The sequence below is a fragment of the Taudactylus pleione genome, unplaced genomic scaffold (genome assembly GCF_031769625.1).
Source record: "Taudactylus pleione unplaced genomic scaffold, aTauple2 ptg000012l, whole genome shotgun sequence".
NCBI lineage: Eukaryota > Metazoa > Chordata > Amphibia > Anura > Myobatrachidae > Taudactylus > Taudactylus pleione.
In genome coordinates this window covers 1,447,292-1,469,489 of record NW_028284415.1, presented here as the reverse complement: position 1 = coordinate 1,469,489, position 22,198 = coordinate 1,447,292, and the positions used below count along the sequence as shown (strand labels likewise).

Below are 22,198 nucleotides of genomic sequence, written 5' to 3'. Positions count from 1 at the left end.
AGAAATTAGACCCCTCAGGGCGGTTTTCAATTGTTTCGCACCCCTACGCACCCGACAGGAGCTATTCAATTGTTGATCCTGTCTGGTGTGACTAGCTGCCGACGCACCATTTCAGCTCGCACTCCCCAGGGGGTGCAAGCTGAAATGGGAGAAAAGTGACCTGTTTGGGCATCCAAACAGCACTTTTCGTGATCGCGCCCAGCACTTTGGTCGGGGGTAGCCGTTTTACGTGGCTAAACTCGACCACTATGGGCGTGATCAGCGCGAAAATCGGCAACAATGGAACAGCACCCCACAATCTCCTGTCACTTTAGACAAGAGATCGGACGCGCTATAACAATTGAATACCGCCTTTAAAGGCTTAGTGCATCTCCCCCCAAGTGTTGTGAGGTATGCCTTGTACCATAACACTCTTGCTACACCAGTGTGGCAATGCAAATGACATCATCACACAGGTTTGTGCACACTGCTTCTCATGAATATTGCCAGACTCTCTTGGGTATTCGGGAGATAACCCATTATTTTAGGAATCTCCCAGACACTCGGGAAGAGCTGTCAAGTACGACTAACATTTTTTTTATGTAGCAACAGCATATTCAGCATAGCTGTACATTTGGGAGCAACTGCGGAAATAAACTAATATTTTGTATTACAAAACAGACAAAGAGATAAGAAGGCCTTGCCTGCAAGCTTAACATTTCTAGATATACACTACTTTCTCTACTAGGGGTGGCAGTGTAGCAACTATACACACACCAAATACACACCAAAAGTCAGCAAATTATGTAGCTGGGGAAAGCATGATCCAGTCCTGGGAAAATAAGGACTTTCAATCAGGGTACCGGGATCCGAAACACCACCCTGAAGGTTGAGATCTGAGGACCGCTTAAAAAGTAAATGAGCTGAAATGTGTCAGGACTGGCAAGGGGTCATGGCTTCTGTTGGACTGAAGAGTCCGAGTGCTACTGAAGGATCGGCAGATCTTCTTGCCTCATCTTCGGTATAAACTGCTTGACCAGCACTAAAAATAAAAAAATAAGATGTTTTGCAGGTGAAAGTCCACATGCACCATCCACTTCAGCGTGCTTCATATACAGCATATACAATAAATAAAACTGAGATTTTAGTGATCCTGGATATTCTGTTCCAAAGAGCTTACATTCAGTTTACCTTTTATGTGTTAAGTATTCAGTTTGGTAAGCTCCACTCTGTATTTTATACCTTTGTGGTCTAAGGCATTTTACGGATTGAAGATGATGTCCTATGATAGCCTGGCATTGTAACGCTGGAGTCACTGATTACAAATTCCACTGGATGCACCTGTCAGTCACTCTGTTATCTTTTGTAGGATAGGTCCAGCAATTACCCAGCATTGCTTTCTTTGAGCTGAACAGCCTTATTATGCAGCTACTGTAATGTCACTGGCTCTTTGACATCAAACACTTTGAAACAATACGTTGCACTTCACAAGTCTTACTGGCCTGGATCTGGAAGGAATAATTATTAGAGGCCTTTAAATAACACAGAGAGAAAAAAAAGAGATGAACTGTCGGGACTTGGACACATATTGACAATATGATATTGTATCTGCAGAGGGAACATATACAGCACTTCTAATTAGTTTTATCTTTACTAATTTTTTTTAAATAGTCAGCAAAACATGTTATGGAGCTAAATTATTCTGCAGAGAGAAGCTTAGGTTAGGGGCTCCTGGGGGGGACTTATGGTTAGGCACCTCCCTGGGAGGGCTAGGTTTAGGCTAGTGGAAGGGGGGGTTAGGGTTAGGCACCCCTGGGGGGAGGTTAGGGTTAGGCACCCCTGGGGGGAGGTTAGGGTTATGCACCCCCCGGGAGACTTAACGTTAGGCTGTGGGGAAGGGGGGGTTAGGTACTTAGTTTAAGCACTTAGAGGGGGGTTAGGCACCCCTAAGGGAGAGTTAGGGGAGAAAATAGGGTTAGTTATACTTACCTTATTAGCGATCTGGATCTTCACCTCTGCCGGGCTTCTGCTGCCGGCAGTAATACTTACTACACCCGTCTAGATTATTATTATTGTTTATTTATCATGCACCAATTTCCAGTGGGGAGTACATAAATCTTAGAGGTCCATCTAGCAATATAAAGAACATGCAAGGGGAAAATACAGAATAATCAAGGAGCATAAATGCCAAGAAATTAAGCATAATAAGCAAAATGTAAATAGACAACATACAGAACTGACATAACTAGTAGAAAACATGCAAGAGTTGATTGAGGTGGGAGTGGACAAGAAGACAGGTGGAGGTAGGTCCCTGGTAGGTCTACTCCTGAGCTCTTACAAATTAATGAACTGGAAAGTAACGTTGCAACAAATTGAAATATATATTCTGAATTAATAATGAATCTGAATATGTTCTATTCAAAAATAGAAGTTTTAAAAGTCCTTCACAGGGAAAAATACAAGTGACAAAGCAAAACATGAGCACAGGGAATGTCACCTGTCCTTAGATCATTCATTGGAAATCTTTTTCCAATATCCGAGAGTAATCAGATGCTGCAGGTCTGATGACTAATGTCCGAGTTGTGTTGTCCCCAGGCATTGTCCGCGCCTCCAGTGTGTTTCCGATCCTCAGCACAATCTTGCTGTTACTCGGAGGGCTTTGCGTTGGAGCAGGACGGATTTATAACAGAAGGAATAACATTATACTCAGTGCTGGAATTCTCTTTGTAGCAGCTGGTAAGTGCAACCATATTATACTTTTACTGATAGCCCAGTATAAAACATTTACTAAGTAATGTCAAATAGTGATGAATTGTATATCATTGTGGTATCACCTATTGTATCAAAATAAATACTGAGAATTGTATACACTATACAGAAGGGCAAACACAGGATTTCTAGAGAATGGCTTTTCACGCCACACTGCCAGAGTGTACAGGGCTAGCACACAATCTGCATAGCTATCACTTCCTACAGTCCTATGCCACTCTCCAACCAAATCTCGTCCCTTTCAAATACACAGGCATGGCTGAGCGCATTACTGTGTACACTTATAATTCCCTTTTACAAGCAAATATGAAGTAATACGAAGTGGGACATACCTCCCAATATTAAATCAATAACATCCACATTTAATAATTTGGTCTCTGCAATTAGCCCCAGAATTGAATTAATAGCACTCACATTTTTTTCTTAATACAGCCTGTCATGTTACCATTCATTTCTAAACAAATGCAGACCTTCCAACATGACCCGTTCCATCAGGTACAAACTGCTCTGCTCCTGGACTTTCCACCTAAATTTATTATTGCAGTCACCTGTGCTGAACTAATTAACTGTTAAGAAGGTGTTTAACCACAGGTGACAGCAATCATACATTAGGTTTGAAGTCCAGGAATAGAGCATTTTGTACCTGATGGAATGGGTCATGTTGGAGGGTCTGCAAATGCAACATTTGTCTGTTGTTCAGTGTCACATGACAGTGAACACCCAATCATAGCCCCCCAGTTACAACTTTAATCTTTGCATTGGAGCCCCTTAAAAAGCTCTTCTGTGCCAGGACAGATATGAGGCTGACATAAGGCCCTTGTATTGCACATTAACCTCTCACTCCCCTCTCCAGGATCCACTTCTGAACTTCCATCATCATCGTCATCATTCATCCTGAATCAGAGGTTTCCAAACACGACACTCATGGTTGAGCACAGGTGACTTAATTAGCACCTCAGTCAATTTGATTTAACCACCTGTGCTCAACCATGGATATCTCCTAAACCTGAACTGTAGGGGTGCCTTGAGGACCGCGTTTGGTAACCTCTGTCCTAAATGTAAGAATTCCTGCGTGCTTATTGATTGCAGTGCTAAAACACACCCTTTTCTGTGATCTATTTTTTGATGTGAAAGGAGACACACTTGTAGAGTTACAGCCAATAAATGCAAAGGGTGGAATTAAAATAGAAAGTTCAAGCACAATTTTGAATTTACTGCATATAGATCACAGCGTTGGGCCCTCCAGAATTATTAGACTAGTTGCAGTTACAGTACCTATTGCTACCCCACTGCATTATGGTACAGTTAGTGAAGTCATCCAACGTAATACCACTCATTGTTATAACATCATACTTTTGATGCCATCAGTGATTTTGCTTTATTTATTTTGTTGTTACATTGGGGTAGATGTACTAAGCTGTGGAAAGTGACCAACCAATCAGCTCCTGCTATTTTTCAAACACATCCTGTAACATGACAGTTAGGAGCTGAATGGCTGGTAGTTTATCACTTTCCAATTTATCACTTTCCAGAGCTTAGTACATCTCCCCCTAAATGTGAATCAATGATACCACTAGTTGTAACTGACTGTAAGGTCATCAGTAATATTATGTATTATGATATAAAAACAGTAATGTTAATCTAATCTGTGTGATTTATTAATGTCACTCGCTGATGAGTACCTGTGATATCATTATTATAATGTCATCAAGAATGTTACAAAATTCTAGTGTTTGTGATATCCATTAAATTGTAAGGTTCACTCTGCCCTTGTTTTTCATATTTGCATTTATTTTGTCTACCTTAGATATGCCCTGCTTTTCCCATTATCTGGTGTTGTAGAACACTGTGTACCTTACAAAAGTCAACAAAACAATAAATCAATAATAAGTTCCCACTGACCTACATCATTATCAAATACATCACAAATGAATGCAAGTGGAATAGCATCACAGATGATAATATTATTGATGAACTTGCAATGGTCAACATTATTATAGTGATAAGGCCACAAAGGTGTCTCTATCGTTTTCACAAAGTTTAGTGATATAACTGACATCAGAATGGTCACAAATGGTAATCACACTGGATGATATTGCTGAGTCACACTGAGTAAAGAATAAAATTGATGACATTATTGATATTCTAGTGCTAAGGTGCTAACTATAGACTAAAGTTAAGTAACATCACAGTGATGATCTTGGTGCCCTCACTGTAGTTGCCATGACAATGGATGAGATCACTGATGACTTTATAATGATGATGGCAACATCAGTGGTGACATCACTGATTCACAATGGATAACATACAGTATTGTGTTACAATTGATGACATCAGTAATGACATCACAGTGTTGGTGGTATAATCATGTGTGACAAAATTGTATATATGCCTACTTATGACATCATAATAAAGATAACTGGAGACATCAGGTTGAAAAGCATTACTAACAGTATTACAGCATAGAGAGATTTATGATAACATAACAATAGGTTCACTGATTCACACATAAAATCACTGATGAGAATATGACATAATGAGGGACATCATGCTGGATGATCTTACTGATGGCAGAGCAATAAGACCAATTAATACCTTCCTCCTCTTCATAAAAAAGAAATTGAAAAGTGGAGCCGTACTGCTTCTATATTAGCACAAGTGCTCGTCCACTTCCGGGCTTTACAACTGCCTCCAGAAAATCAAAAAGTGCCTAGTTTTTGCAGATTCACAGTGCAAGTTTCCACCACTGCTTTCTTTAATTTATACATGTATTTATCTGCCATCTTGGTCCTCATATCTATGTGCTCCCCAATAATCTTTATGCAGATGCATATATCACAAAACAGCATGTGAAGTGTACTTTTGTAAATGAGCCATAAATATGTCACAATGTAAATGGTGAGATTATTGAGATATCACAATTCAGGACATTACTGATTACTTTAAAGTTAGTGATGTCATCCACAGTGAAGTCATCAGCAATTTCAATTATGATTTCATACACAGTTAAGTGAGCTGAGATTTCAGTGATATAATTATTGATATAATTATTAATTATTTTATAATATGTAAGTCACCCATATCATTATCATAATTGTCATGACATTAGTGCTGAACCCAACTCAATTAACTTTAGTGTGATGAACAATGATGTCACCCATTGTTATTTAATCTATTTTAAGGCCATCATTGTTATCACCTGTGCTGTCTTCCGTAGCGTTACTGTGTCATTAATTGTGATCATTGATGTCAATCATTCCAGTATTGTCAAAATTGATTTAATCACAGGTTTGGTATTATCAGTGATCACTCTTTTCCCTTTTTCGCTGTGACCTTTTGTGGAAATTCTTTTGTACATGCAGAACAAGAGAGGTAATACTGTGTATATGCTTGATCATAAAGAACCAAATTTTGTGCTCAATAACAAAAAATTAAAACAGTTATGATGTCCCCCATTTCTTGATTACATAGTTATGTCACCTATTCCAATGTCACCCATTATGGGTACGTCAGCGATGTCAATTCATGTCATTGGTGACCTATAATTCTAATGTCTCCCAGTGTGATTGCATTATTTGGCTTTAACTTTACTTTAAATAACCTAATTTAAATATGGGATGTTTAGATAATGTCCTATGTAAAAATACAGAACCTAAATATATAGGTTGTGGATCCATCTAGTTTGCCTATTTTCGCATGATTGTGAGTTAGGTAGATGCATAGCTGTTTTCACATCAGATCTTCTTTCTTTTCCTAGGTCTCAGTAACATCATTGGAATCATTGTGTACATATCTAGCAATGCTGGAGACCCCAGTGATAAAAAGGATGAGGATAAGAAGAACCAGTACAACTATGGCTGGTCGTTCTATTTTGGGGCACTGTCCTTCATCGTGGCAGAGACTATAGGAGTGCTGGCTGTAAATATTTATATTGAAAGGAACAAAGAGTTGAGGTTTAAGTCAAAGAGAGAGTTCATTAAGACTTCATCTTCTTCACCGTATGCCAGAATGCCTAGCTACAGGTACAGAAGAAGACGATCAAGGTCCAGCTCTCGGTCCACAGAGGCTTCTCCATCCCGGGAAATATCTCCAGCTGGCATAAAGTATGCCAGTGCCATTCCCATGGGTGAGATTTCTATGTACACTCTTACCAGAGAACCTTTGAAAATTACAACAGCTGCCAGTTTTAATCCAGACCAAGATGTCAGTTTCATGCAGGTGCACAACTGTTTTCAGAAAGAACTAAAGGAAGGTCTTAATATCAGCGTGGTTAACCGAAGGACGACCCCTGTTTGATAAAGACTTATTTCTCTCTTGGGGATGTTATACACTGAGAAGAAGAAAAGTGAGTGGACGTTAATGGAAAATTGACCACAATAGTGCCACCAAAACATAAATTAATGTTAAAATCATGTGAAAGGGCTATTTTCAGCATAGTTTTGGAAAGGATAATGGCAATGGGGGCACAGCAATCTGCATTATGCTGTACAAAGAGAAGAAATAAGATGTCCAACCCTGAAGGAAGTATGTCTCCCTTTCGCTACTCTTTGATAGACTGTTCAATGTTTAATTCTTCCCTACATAGTGTAAAGCAATGTACTTTTGAATTCTTAATTATAAGGTGAATGGGAACATTCTAGTTTTAGAAAGGGATGGTTGAGATTTGACCATTCCTCCCAATAATCTAACTTTGTGGAAACAAGTAAGAGTGGATTCTCTTGTTTTGACAAATAAGCCATGTTGAATTTTATGAATTTACTTTACTGAAAGCCCAAAGTACAAGGATCACTGTGGTTGTAGAAGCCTAATGCAATCCAGTATTAGAGATAAAATGGAAAGCCTATGTATTACAGTTTCTGTCTATGTTAAGACATGTTTACTTGAAATGTCCAAGCTATGTAACTCTTAAAGTTATTGGTATTAATATGAAGATAGGCTATCTATAACCAGGCTCAAAATATCTCCTTCATGAAGTACAGAAAATCGGAAAATATCAGTATTGCTTGCTTAGGGCCTGACCAGACTAGTATATCAATGTCTCATTTGTCAGAGGCAGCAAATGTGCATAGCAGCCATTCTCCATACTTTGTCATTTGCCCTGTAGATTCTATAGCTCCGCCACTGAATCCTTTGCCAGGGTTAATGTGTGAGTTCTGCCCATGCTGCTGGTTACTAGTCTGTTTTTCTCCGTGCTTTGGAGCCTGACTGTTTGGATTAATAAGACTGTTATATTATTATAAGAAAATTACTTTGTTTACCCCACAAACACTCTATAGGCAAAAACAATATTCAATGTTAACGCAGGTGGAAATAAAAGTGTTTGTTGAACTCTAACATTAAACAAAGACAACTGGCAAAATGCAGATTTGCTAGAAAGCATTGATAGGAAAATTTATAAATGTATCATTACTTTTCTGATTATTTCTTTGCTTAGAGTGTCTTTAAATAATATTAAAGAAGTGACAGTTTTGTATTGTTTGAAATAAAGAAATTTAATATAGTTTGGTAGCTTATTACCACTGTATCACTTTGGAATCCAAATTCATTAACGTTAATGTCATTTTTTGTTCAGGACATTTTTGGATAGCTATTTTTGTTATGTAGCACATAGTGTTGGAGATTTGCCCCATGTAGCCCATATTGTCAAAAATGGAGTACATTTTAAAAAAATGGTGTCCAAATGGTCCAAGTAAAAGTTGTTGGTTCTATTTGTATGCCACTTTCTCAAAACAACCAATTTGTTTTAAAACCATTTCTGGAAGTTAAATGCTAGAATAGCACTATTCTAATGGTACTCACCCAAATTATTAGCATGAGTATTATTATAATTATTAATAACATGTATTTAGATAGTGTCAGCGTACTACATAGCAGCCACAATTTGGGACAAACAGCCATAAAACAAGAATGGCTATGAACAGTCAAAGCAGTAAGAGGGCCCTGTTCTCAAGCTTATACTCTATATGGAGATTTAATTTTTGCATATAAGGTTAAGTGCCACTTATTGCATGTTGGTGCAGCCACATAGCAATGGGGAAAAGTGTTTAGGGGGATCTGTGATCCAGTCTTGGAGGTCAGAAGGTATTTGAATAGAGAAGTATAAATGTAAGTTTGATGTAAACCGTGTAGTAGTAGTAGTAGTAGTAGTAGTAAGGTTAAGAAGATGGCTTGGAAATTTAAGCCATTCTGAAGAGGTGACTCTTCAGTAAATTTATTATTTTATTTATTATATATTAACAAGAAGGAAGAAGGGCATTGCAATACGGACTGTGCAGGAGTTTTTGAAGTGTCTTACATGAGAAATGTATGTATTCTGAATATGAGCTTGAGGGGTACAGTTTATTTTCCTGTTGTCCGCAGATACCAGGTAGGCATCTTCTGTTGTTGACTGGTGGGAATATTGGGCCTGATTCAGCAAGGGACGCACGGATGCAGATGCACGCAATCGGTTGATGGTTTTGCTCTGCGCTTGAGTATGCATCGCAGTAAGTGTGCGCGAACCGGCCAGTGCGATGAAGTTTTCATAAGCAGGGAGTCCGCAGCCCCAGGGACAAGTGATTGACAGCAAGTGGCGTTTGTGGGTGGTGATGGGAGAGTGGTCAGGAAAATGCAGGCTTGCCTGTGCGTTTGGACGGCGTTTCAGGGGCGTACATGATTATGCCCTTGCAGCGACGGACGCAGCCTGAGGACTAGTTGCACACAGGAAGTCTCGCTATGTCTGCAGGAGGATCAGGTCGACCAAATTGTGCATATTGGTCCTATGATTCTCGATGTTACCGCTGTATTGCCAGGTATAGCAAACGCAAGTAAAGGGAAGTGGGTGGTATTATATAGTGCCGGATGTCTGCTGCGATTGCCATGTGTATACATTCATTAGCATATTGTCGCAGCGACCGGGTGTGGGAATCTGTGCATTCCTTGCTGAATCAAGCCCATTATTAGCTCTATTTTTGAAAGATTGTGTTTGAGTTGGCGAGCGAACATACATAAAGAAATGACAGAAAGTTATCCAGTAATAGTGGCCCACACAGATGGCGAGAGATCCAGAGGCGATAGATAGATTTGGCATCATAAACACACAGAGAGGATAATGAAACCCAGAAAAGCTTTTAATTTTCCAAAACAATTGGTATAGATAAGGAAGAGTAAGGGCTTAGCACTGAGGCTTGTGGTACTTCAACTGATAGATGAAGCAGAGAGGAGGTGCATCCTGATGAACAGGTCAGGAGCAGTTTGATAAGTAGAATAAGCATAAGAGAGTGTCCTTTAGAACTTAAGAATGTAGCATTGGAATGAGACTATAGAGGTCAATACCGTCAAATGCAGCAGAGTTTCAGAAATTATCAGTGAGTAATAGAATGAAGGCAAGTCTCTCAAATCTCTCAAATCCATACCACTGTATACACCATACACTTTGTAAATTAATCAAGTTGAAATAATTTACACGGTTCTTATGATTTTAGAAACATTTTACGGTAAGTTTTTCAGTCCATGGTGTTTGCTTGCTGCACTGTAGGCAACTGTGTTATTGCCTCACTGGCCCTGGCAATGAGCATTCAGTGAAAGTATGGCAGAAGCTGGTCATTAAGTTAAGTCAGCCATATTACCAGATTCACGTGAATATAATAATGGAAGATTTTATAGGTAAAGCTATAGGGGCGAGCGGTATGTAACGGAGATCAGTCCACATGATTAATATCTTAACTAGGATTGGTTTATTAACCAGGTAGAGTAAGTTGCTCTGTGACACAGGGTTAATGCAATAGATGCACAATACAACTGGTTCTACAGATCCAGCCAGGAAGGTGTGAGAGCTAATGTAGGTTGTGTGCTATACAGAGAGGCACACTCCTGCACACATATATACTATGGCAATGGAATACATGGAGAAACTAGCTGTGGTAACATGGTGGTACATAAGAGTCACACAAAGTCTCCTTTCTGAGACATTCAAGAGCACATCCTTCTTCTCTGAAGGACAAAGCTGGAATGGATGAGGAGACAGCGCAGAGAACTCTCCTCCAACACTCTCCCTTGCTCAAGGCTGTCCTGAGTACATAACAAGAAGTCATTCCACATTTTGGATGCTTCACCTTTAACCAAAAACACAGGATGGCATAACAAATCAACATTCAGATGCACGCCAGTCCACACTTTTGTAGAAATGCATTTAGCATATGTGATGTCAGAGCTTTGGTTAACATACCAGCAAGATTCTCCTAACTAATCACATATGTCAGTGCTATCTACCAGCTCTTATGAAATTATTTCTTATGGCAATATGCTTAGATCAATCATGATGTTTGGTGCTGGCAGACTAGTCAATTGCACCTTTCTTATCACATGTAATGCTGACGATGTCATGTGTACTAAAAACACCTAGTTCACACAAAATCTCCTTCAGCCACTACGTTTCCATGAGTGCCATGTACTCAGCTTTGGTGGTAGACAAGGCATCAGTAGGCTGTTTCCTGCTAGCCCAGCTGATGGCTGCACCTGTCAATGCAAACAGGTATTCAGTGTAGGAACACCTATTGTCCTCTTCTGATTCTTTATCGGCATCACAAACTAAACTATAGCTTCAAGGAACTTGTACCCTTAACCCAGTGGTTCCCAGACTCGGTCCTCAAGACACTCTAACGGTTTGGGTTTTAAGGATAAACATGGTTGAACACAGGTACCTTAATTAGTACCTCAGTCTTTTGATCTACAAATCTATGCTCAATTATGGATAGCCTTAAAAACTGGACTGTTAGGGACCAAGTTTGGGAACCTCTGCCTTAAGGTATCACAGAATACATTTAACAGCAGTCCAATGTTCTATTCCAGGATTAATTGCAAATTTGCTAACATTGCTTGCAGGTGTGAAGTCTGAATGTGAGCCAACACTTGCATACATTAAAGTTCCAAAGGCACTTTGATAAGGATCTCTGCTCAGCTTTTATTACTTTTATTGATCAATAGTAACAGTCCCAACACTCAAATTTTACAAAATACTAAGACCCAGCTGTTGGTGCAAGGTCTTTTAGTGTGAACTTTTACTTCTGCTATGTGACTTTCTTTAACAGTCATACTTTTTCTTCTAGGAATGAATAAACACTGTAGTGTTCAGTGGCTTCATGTAAATCTCTTCATCTAGCTCTCCATTCAGGACTGCTGCATCAAAGGCTAGTTGGTACAGCAGTAAATTATACACCGTAGATAAAGTAATTGACCACACGTAATATAAAGTACCTTGCAACAGGTGAGAAGATCTTCCCATTGTCAATGCCTAATTTTAAACTGTATTTAAATTCTTGCAGAAGACCAACTTGTTTTTGATGGTTTTACGGTAACTCGGCCTGTCCACAATAGTCCATGTGTCATTGTCATTCAGTGGCTGACTTCCACTCTTCCTAGTCACTGCTTGACTTTGTTTCTTGTAAACTAAGCAAATTCCTTGCTGTGTTTTTTAAGCAGTTTATCATTTTTGCTCCTCATAGAGCTCCTGTTTTGTGCTTGATCACCCGCATCTGTAGTTTCAGTTTCTGGAACACTTCCAGCTGTTGGCATATCTAGCATTACAAGTTTTTTGTTGTTGTAACATCCTGCTATTGGAGGAGCACATCTCTTTACATTATGAGCTTTTGGTTATCAATGTCCCTTGACAATATCCAAGCATAATACATGAGATGGACTTGGGATCTAAATTGCATCTTCTTTCTTTAGGTATATGGGCATATGCTTTACACCTAAAGACACAGAGATGACTGACACTTGACATTTTATGACCTCCAATGGTGTTTTATTTTTAACGGTCACTGTAGGTGCTCAATTCTTGAGGCACACTGCACTTAGGACTGCCTCTGCCCAGAACCTCTTAACTCTCATCACTTAGCTCGTGTTTTCTCAAGATTGTTCTATTTACTTTATTACTCATGCCATTTTGTTCTGGTAATCTTCAGTCATATTGTGTGCTGTCACTTTCCTGTGAATGATGGAATATACATACTGCTCTACAGCTAAGCCTATAATCCCCATGGATCTATCCATATAATTTATATTAAGATTATTGGCTGGATCCTTAGTGATATTCCACAAAATGTCCTGCTTTAGCTGCATCTGCATGGCAAATTTTCATATAGTGTAGTCCTCTGAGCATGCTATCTTGGCAAAGTTCATACTGTCTCCTTCACTGTATATTTTCACCCTTGGGGCCGTATTCAATTGCCGGGCAAAAGCCGTTATCGACGTAATTTTCGCCAATCTGGATTTATCCCCGTATTCAATTCTTCTGACTTTTCGCCGGTGCAGAAAGTCAATGGATAGAACCCTGTGAAAAAGTATAGGTGACGAGAAAAAGTGCAGAATTGGGATTTTGGGATACAAACTTCCAATAACCACCCTGTGCCCCTTGGACAGTCTCCCAAAGGTATTGTGTGTCCAAATGTTTTAAAAAGTACCACAGGACACCCCAAAAAAGTACTTTCATTTTGGGGGTGAAAAAAAAAGTTGGGGGACAAACTTATAAACTAGCTAAATAGACTCAGGGGGTGTCCCTAAGTATGCGCCAGGTGTTTTTTTGATTGCAGGTGGTTGCGGCAGGTGGATTTTTCACATTACTTAAAAGTTCACATTAGCCACTTTTAAATATGCTTGCACCCATTTTCATGTACCACAAATTGGCTGGAACTACTCATTTAAAAAAAAAAAAAAACCTGCTAAATGCTATTCTTCATCACTTTTACAAAGACGCTAAACAATACCTATTGAGACCATTTAAACACCCCAAATACCTTCAGCAGGGCTATTCGGGGGTACCCATAGTGAATCCCCACGTCACAGCATCTTTTGGGGGGTGTCAGGCTGATTTCTTCAAAAATGACAGCAATTTTCGCTCATTTCATTTTCTGCGGGTCCCGTTTTCGCCGATTTGGAATTGAATATGGGGATACGTGGGACGAGTGCGATACTTTTTCACTCTGAAAAGCGGCGATGACCTGTTGCTGCAGCTGCTTTCTTCGTATCGCTATTCTTAACACACTGGTGACCTGGGCCCATAGCTTATTGGCAGATTCTATAGGTATTAATATAGATGCCAACAGTGTGTAATGGAGCTCAGGCTTCATGATGAGCTTTACCAGGATTGGTTTATTAACCAGGTAGAATGAGTGGCAGTGTCACACAGAATCTCTGTTCTGATACACTCAGGGGCATGTCCTACTTCTATGGAGTACGGAGTTGGAAGATGCAAGGGTCCCGGCCGCAAAGGATGAGAAGACAGCACAGAGCACTCTCTCCCCCAACATATAAGCACTAGGTTATAACAACTTATTACTTTAAACCCCATTAGACATTTGTGAATTATATCAATCAGGAAACATTTTCTATCACTTAAGATTGCATTAGATTTTACAGATATCTTCCAAGTATAAAGGTGTAAAAGAATAATGTCATTTAGGTGTTATTGTCATTAATTAGATATAAAAAGACATTTGTTTGTAAACATGGAATAAACTGGGGGGGGTGTATGAAGGGGTGATATGAGTAATTTCGGTAATTGCGCAAGTTACGTGCTGGAGTTACTGCTTCCTTGTTTGTAAAAATGCAGGGAAGTGATCAGAATGACAGGGGCGCTATGCACTATCGGCGTCACTAAACATATATAGGCCACCGAAGTGGTGTGGCAATGTATGAACGGTCAGTGGCACTGACTGTTCCGACAATTGCAGCTTCCATACACACAGCACTGTCCCTGGCTGTCAGAATATGCTGCCAGAAACTGTGCTTACAAAAAATAACAATACCGTTTTTTTTTCCAACAAAGGCATGGGTGCAGCGGGGATTTGTGACTGGCACATGCACAGATTCACTGCAAGCACTGGTCAGATGCGGAAAGAGGGAGAGTGCCATTCACCAGAGAGGTAAGTTAACACTCTCCCTCTTTGTCAAAAGTTTGTTTAATACATGCAGTTGGTAATTGGCCCTCGATAATGGGCGAAGCAGTGCCATGCAGTTACCAACTGAAAATCCCCCTATCACACATCTCCCAAATTATTTACAAGTTAAAACATTTTCATATAAATAAAGAAGTGAGGGAAAAACATGTGAACTGTTTATTTTCTTATATTTGGAGCGTTTTAAACCACCTTGTTTATACATGCTCCGCTTTTGAAAATATGGGTCAAATTGAGAATATGAACTAGGTCAGCCAAGTGTGTTGAAGTCTTTCATTGTTTTGAAACCTATTATTTACCAGATCACCCTTAAAAGATAACTATAAGGATAAAGTAAACGTCTTGATAGGCTGTACCTGATGATAGTGCATGTAGACATTGTATGGTCAAAAAATAGATAGATGGTCTAGTTAATGATGGTTCCCCCACCTTCCATGCCAACAACCTCATATAATGATTTCTCATGACACATCTTCCAGTAGTGCAGCCTTTATCACTGCAGATGAAAACCATGTCCCGACAATAACCCCTCTCTTATTGCTATCCAAAGTATCTTCCGTAAGCCATGGTAGACTACATGTTGCAAAGTGGACATGTCATTATTCTCTTTAGATATGACCCTACCACAGTGCAGAAATCGATGATGTACGTTGTTTATTAACTCAGGAATCCCACCTTGTGGTAGCACCTGATGGTGACAATATAATTTGTTTCTCTCATTAACTGATGTGCCTCTTTTTATTTAGGTAATTAGCTGCATTACACTGTGATCCTCAGAAACTTCTGCAGCATGTAGATTTAACGGTGAATCTCCATCAGTTAGTCAGTAGTATAAATCATGACGTTCCACACTTATAAAGCAGGGTTCTTTCCTCCAGCCCAGATTGCCTCTTAAATTTAAAAATTATACATATCGATAAATTACAGATTGGTTTTACTATAGTCCACTAAGGATAACAGCAAAGACCACCAAACCCAACAACCATATTTTATGGAAGAGTCAGCTGTACATATCCATGATACAGTCCTGTGCGGTTATCCAGAAACAGATATCAGACTTGAACTTGTATGAGAGTTGAGAACAACCAGTGGCCTGTGGACTGGGAGACGGGTCACTATTATACCTTTAGGGTGCAACATTACAATATGTGAAAGCAAATCACCAATGCCTAATCCAATTATTATGGGTAATAAAAAAAATATAACACCAATGCAAAAAATATTATGACATTCTGTGATAAAACCTTTGATCACTGTAAATATGTGTTATTGTAAACTGCAGAATTGTGATTTAATATTGTACATGAAGCAAGAATGTTTATTTATAACTATCTTTGAAAGTGAATTTCTGGCTATGTGTACAGTGATCCTTCAGTAAGCTGCCGAGCAGAACAAAGAGATTGCAGAAATGGTTAACACGATGTTCATGGAATGTGATGTTAGCAGTATGGTCGGAGAGAAATGAGAGCTGGCTCAATCCGTCTTGTACATCTAGTCCACTGTGGACATCAGTTAGGAGTGGCTACTTTGTCACTAGTTGAGTAGTGCTTCCCAATGCAAAAACTTGTTTTAAGATATAAAGCTTACGATTAGGTAAATATACAGCACTATAGTTTCGAATATACAGTATGTGTTAGTGTCTATCCTAAATAATTGTATTTTGTGAAACCTAGACACAAAAACTTGATACTAGTGCACAATTATCCCTGAAAATAAATGGCAGTAAAGCTGGCCACACATCTAAAGATTATCTGTCCAACCAGCCAACTAGTTGATTGGTTGGAATGAAAATCTGGTAAGGAATACAACCAGCAATTTGCTCCCAAATGCTGGAAAATGGACCAAAACTGTTTTGAACAAATTGTTTAGATCAAACATTTAACAAACTTGTCTGAACGACCATTTTCATCTGTTTTCTGTCATTTAGGAGCAAATTGCTGATCACCAGTTACTCCCATACATTACCAGATTTTCATTCCAACCAATCAACAAGTTGGCTGGTTGGATGCAAGTTGGTCTAGTGTGTGGCCAGCTTTAGTCTCTCCAGGTGATGAAATGTACAGTAATAAACTGCTGCTTCTTGACTCTTGTTTGAACCAGAAACAAACTCAAATACAATTCTCCACTAAAGAGGACAAGAAGGTGCAATATTGTGATACCGTAGACAACTGTATACTGACTCTTTTCCCAAGTATTGAACATACTTGGGGGCATATGTATCAAGATGTTTTTTACATAAAATATGCAGAAACTGCAGTTTCTGTATAATTTTATGTATCAGTCCTATGTAGTAATGGCACAATGCAGGAGATTTCACAGAAGAATAAGGAAAGAGGCGGCACTCCTGGATTCAGTGAAGAAATAAGTATATATTCAAAGCATCAAATCATAGTGTAGTCAGTCAACCTTTCAAGGTCCTAATACCTTTTCATCTTGAAACATCGACTGATTACACCATACTTGCCAACTCTCCCTCATTGTCAGGGAGACTCCCTGAAATAGCAGCAATCTCCCTGACTCCCTGAAGAGTCTACCAATCTCCCTCATTTCACCTTCCCCCCATTATGACACTGTGATATAAGAGAACAAAAAGAGATATATACATTCAAATGGGATCATTAGTATAATTTCCCTGCATTGGTTATAAGGTACAATGATACCTATGGTTACATGCGTTTTCTGAGAAGTATCAGTTTGTTTTCATCAACAAGTAGATCTTACTAACTGCTTTGGGGCTCATTTACATGTGAAAGTAAATCAATTTTATGACACGCCTCTCAGATTAGCCGTCCACACCCACTTTACTCCTGCGCTCATAGGTGCTGCTTTCACAATCTCCCTGAAATGCTTTTTCAAAAGTAGGCAAGTATGGACTACACTATGCCTTTGATGCTTTGAATATATACTTATTTCTTCACTGAATCCAGGAGTGCCGCCTCTTTTCTTATTCTTCTGTGGTTGCCATACCACACTACAGGAATACACTCTATATCTTAATTTAGAAGGGCACCCTGCTATACTTTGTCATCCAGAGTGCCGAGCAACAGAACTTGTGTGTGTGTATATATATATATATATATATATTATGTAGTTTTCACTATGTATATTTCATTTGTGCTGCGTGTATCTCACCCTGAAGACGGTGTTAATCACACCGAAACGTTGATGATGAATATGACGTCTTAAATATACATTTTTCTATATGTGGTGCCGTCCTCATTTTTAGGAATATGATTGCGGAAAACCGTATTGGACTTGGACACAGGGGTCTTTTCACTATGGTATATTGAGTGCCGGTATAATAATACTATATATATATATATATATATACACACAGTATATATATATATATATATATATATATATATATAACAATCCACCTACTGCCGGCACTCCCTCCAAAAAGTGAATAACTCCGGTGCACAGTTCCAATGTAATCATACACAAACTCCAGCAAGAAGAACGGCACTCAGAGACTTAATACTTGCAAACAAATACCTTGTATTGTCAGTCTACACGTGTTTCAGGGATACAACCCCTTCGTCAGGACCACATACAACAAATAACATACATTACAAAGACCCCTTAAATACCCCCTAACTCCATACCTGAACTCCAGTCACCCACAGCATCCACGTGTCCGGCCGTCGGGCTTCCACTGACGTACTTCCGGGATCTGCAAGGGTGTGTTTCCATGGTAGCGCATCACTTGCGTTCCATAGCCCTCACTCTCCTGCGTTCCACCTTGTGCTGCCGCATGAACTCCCATAGACCAATGGACAAGTGGCACCAGGTGACAGGAGCCTATATATACAAAAAATTAGAAGAAGAAAAAGGAAAACATAAGATCAATACAATACAATAAAATATATTAAATGCAACTACTGCAGTAGGAGTAACATCAACTTCTGTTAATACAATAATTCTTAAACCCTAGATACTTTCAAATGTCATAATATCACAGAGTCTGCACAAACAAGAGAAATTTACCTAATACAAAGCTACATGATGCTGTTCCAATTGATTTTATCATTAAGTCCTTTCGGACCAATAGTGTCCAATTGAATAATCCATTGTGCTTCTCTCACAAGGAGTCTTCTAGCTCTATCCCCTCCTCTCAATGAAGGAGGTATATGATCAATCATAAAATATGTTAGTGTTGAAAGCGGATGGCCCCTTTCCTTAAAGTGTTTTGCCACAGGTTGATCAATAGCTCTGCCATTTAATGATAACCGAATGGCAGAGCGGTGAGCTGCCATACGCTCACTAAACTTTCTCGTAGTCTGACCAATATAGTTAAGACCACATGGGCATACAATTATGTAAACCACATGAGTACTACTACACGTCAGAACATATCGGATATCGAAGATTTTATTATTGTGAGGATGTTTGAATGACTTACATAGTATCATAAAAGAACATGTAGTACAATTCATACATTTATAGCAGCCCGGTGGCTTATAATAAACATTTGGTGGATTCGGAACACCCCTCCCAGTGATATCTGTCTTTACCAGTCTGTCCCTCAAATTCCTACCTCTCTTAAATGCTGCCAAAGGACGCACATTTTTAAATGCTGGTAAATCACTATCAGATGTTACAATAGGCCACAATGCTTTGGTGGCTCTTTTGATAATGGGACTGGCTACTGTATAATTACTGGTCCAAGGGATGAACCGTTTCTCAACCCTTTTAGGAGGATTCAAGAGCATCTCTCTAGACATATCTAGTACTCTAGATTTTTGTACCTGCAAATTTCTCCAATCATATCCACGGGCCACGAATCTCTTAATCAAATCATCCAGCAATCCCGGGAGCTTATCTCTGTCGCTCGTGATGTGTGCAAACCGCATCATTTGCGACAGAGGTAAGCCCTGTTTTAAGGCCACTGGATGATGGCTAGAAGCCATCAGAAAAGTATTCCTATCTGTTTCCTTCCTGTACACCTCTGTCTCAATCAACCCATCATTAATCGTAATTTTTACATCAAGGAAATGAATTTCCTTACAATTAAACACATACGTAAATTTAATGGGGGATTCTGACTCGTCAATCCAACTCATTAAATTTACAAAGGAATCCACCCCCCCCCGGTCCATAGAAGAAACTTAAGTTTCACAGGAACTTTGTTAAATTTGATGACCGCATCGTCTAATAGACGTCCGAATGTTTTTAATGATGCATTCGATGATATAGGATCAAATGAAGATCTGACAGCAGAGGTAAGGAAGATGTCTACAGCTGATCTATCTGTTGTAACGTCTCCCCGTTGGAAGAATTCTTTGAGTCGCAGCTTACGCGCAAATCGATGTGCATCCAACTTCCAATCAAAACAATCAAAAGCATTAGTTGGAACAAAGCTAAGTCCCTTACTCAAAACCTGCATTTCCATGTGGGTTAAAGATCTCTGTGAGAGGTTAAAAATTAAACTCTTCTCCTCGTTGTCACCTTCCTTCCTCCTTTGGCTCCCCCTTTGTTATTTGTTGTATGTGGTCCTGACGAAGGGGTTGTATCCCTGAAACACGTGTAGACTGACAATACAAGGTATTTGTTTGCAAGTATTAAGTCTCTGAGTGCCGTTCTTCTTGCTGGAGTTTGTATATATATATATATATATATATATATATATATATATATGTGTGTGTGTGTGTGTGTGAGAGCATTATGTACCAGGTGGAAGGGGTCATGTTGGCGGGTAGGCACATGCATACACACACCATACATACACACATGCATGGCATACATACAAACACGGCATACACACATAACATACACACACGGAATACTTACAAACCCACACAAACAGAATACTTACACACTCCCTATGTGCCGGGCTGCTGGGCGGTTGCGGCCGTGAGCCTCCCTCTTTCTAGCTCCCTCTGGGAGGGCTGTGATCTCAGCGCACTGCCCATCCACTGCCGATTTAGTTGCCAGCGCTTCCGCGACAAGTGATATGAAAGCCACCTGACGCGGAAGCGCTGACAGCTGAACAGGCAGCGGATGGGCAGCGCCGATCGTGGGTGGCACGAGGATGGTGCAGAGATGGAGACAAGGCTGTCTCCATCTCTGAAAAAAACCATTTGGGTGGTCAGGTGGGGTTTCTGGTTACTTAGAACCCACCCTGCGTGCACTAGTGATTGCCCTACAGTGAGAGACCACTTTGCCCTATTTAAGTATACTCGATAAGCTTATATATTATACTTAAAGTACATGGAAATGCAATACTTATGAATAGTCAGTATACAGTTGTCTACAGTATCACAGTATGTGCGCCTTTTTGTCCTCTGTCCTATAAAATTTTAAAAACATATGTACATTTCCCACTTCCGAATGAATGGTTATTTACCTCTAATGGGGCAATGTGCTATACTTTAATACAATTGCTTACTTTAACTCACCTGTACACTGAATTTTCATTTTCTAAAACCTCTCTGCATAAATACTGAGCTTACATGTTTTGGAGCCTCTCTAAAAAAATATATAAAAAAAAAATACTGAGCTTACAAGGTCTAGAGCAGAGTTGACCAAACTTGGTCCTCAATGACTCCTAACAGTTCATGTTTTCCAGATCTCATGGTACAGAGATGTATTCATTAGTAACTGATACATTTTAAAAGTCCACAGGTGTTCTGAAAACCATGAATTATTAGAGGTCATGGAGGACAGGGTTTGGCCACCCCTGTTCTATAGCTCTCAACATGAATACTAAGTTTGCATATCCTAGAGCAGGGGTGGGGAACCTTCTTTCTGCCAAGGGCCATTTTGATAAATATAACATTATTCGTGAGCCCGGTGCAGGCCATGCCCTCTCCATGTGATGTCACACGGGGTGGGGCCACAATCATCGGTGATTACAGCAATGCCCAGAGCATCCCTGCATGCTCCGGGGAGCTGTAAGGGCAGCGGTGTGACCGTCTGAAGCGCCCTAAGGACACTCCAGGCGGTACTGCTACATAGATTCTGGCTGCAGGGTGCCATTCTAGGTACCCTGCGAGCCAGATGAGGTTAGCAGAAAAAAGCCCAGAGGGCCAGACCAAATGATTCCGAGGGCCCCCGGGCAGGAGGTTCCCCATCCCTGTTCTAGAGCATCTCTACATAAATACAGAGCTTACATGTTGTAGAGCATTTTTACATAAATACTGTACTTACATGTTCTAGAGCAGGGGTGGGCAATCAGCGGCCCTCCAGCTGTTGTTGAACTACAAATCCCAGCATGCATTGCAACATTTTTAGCATGGCTAAATAGCAAAACTGTGGCAGGGCATGCTGGGATGTGTAGTTTTACAACATTTGGGGTGCCGCTTACTGTCCACCCCTATTCTAGAGCAGCTCTACATAAATACTAGGCTTAAATGTACTAGAGCAGGGATTGGCAACCTGTGGCATTCCAGCTGCTGAGAAAATAAACATCCCAACATGTCCTGTTCTAGAGCATCGCTATACTAATAGTAAGTTTACATGTCCTAGATCAGTGTCTCTCCACCCTAAAGCTGGCCACACATCTAAAGATT

General features: G+C 39.8%; 1 protein-coding gene across 1 annotated transcript in view; it reads left to right on the top strand.

Moving 5' to 3' along the window:
- CACNG4 (calcium voltage-gated channel auxiliary subunit gamma 4) overlaps positions 1-8,199 on the top strand; it is a 113,179-nt gene extending 104,980 nt beyond the window's left edge. Inside the window, exons 3-4 of the mRNA XM_088467936.1 lie at positions 2,575-2,715; positions 6,506-8,199. Coding sequence (XP_088324062.1) covers positions 2,575-2,715; positions 6,506-7,044 — 680 coding nt within the window. The 3' untranslated portion in view covers positions 7,045-8,199. The remainder of the gene's footprint in view (positions 1-2,574; positions 2,716-6,505) is intronic.
- Positions 8,200-22,198: the final 13,999 nt, after the last annotated feature.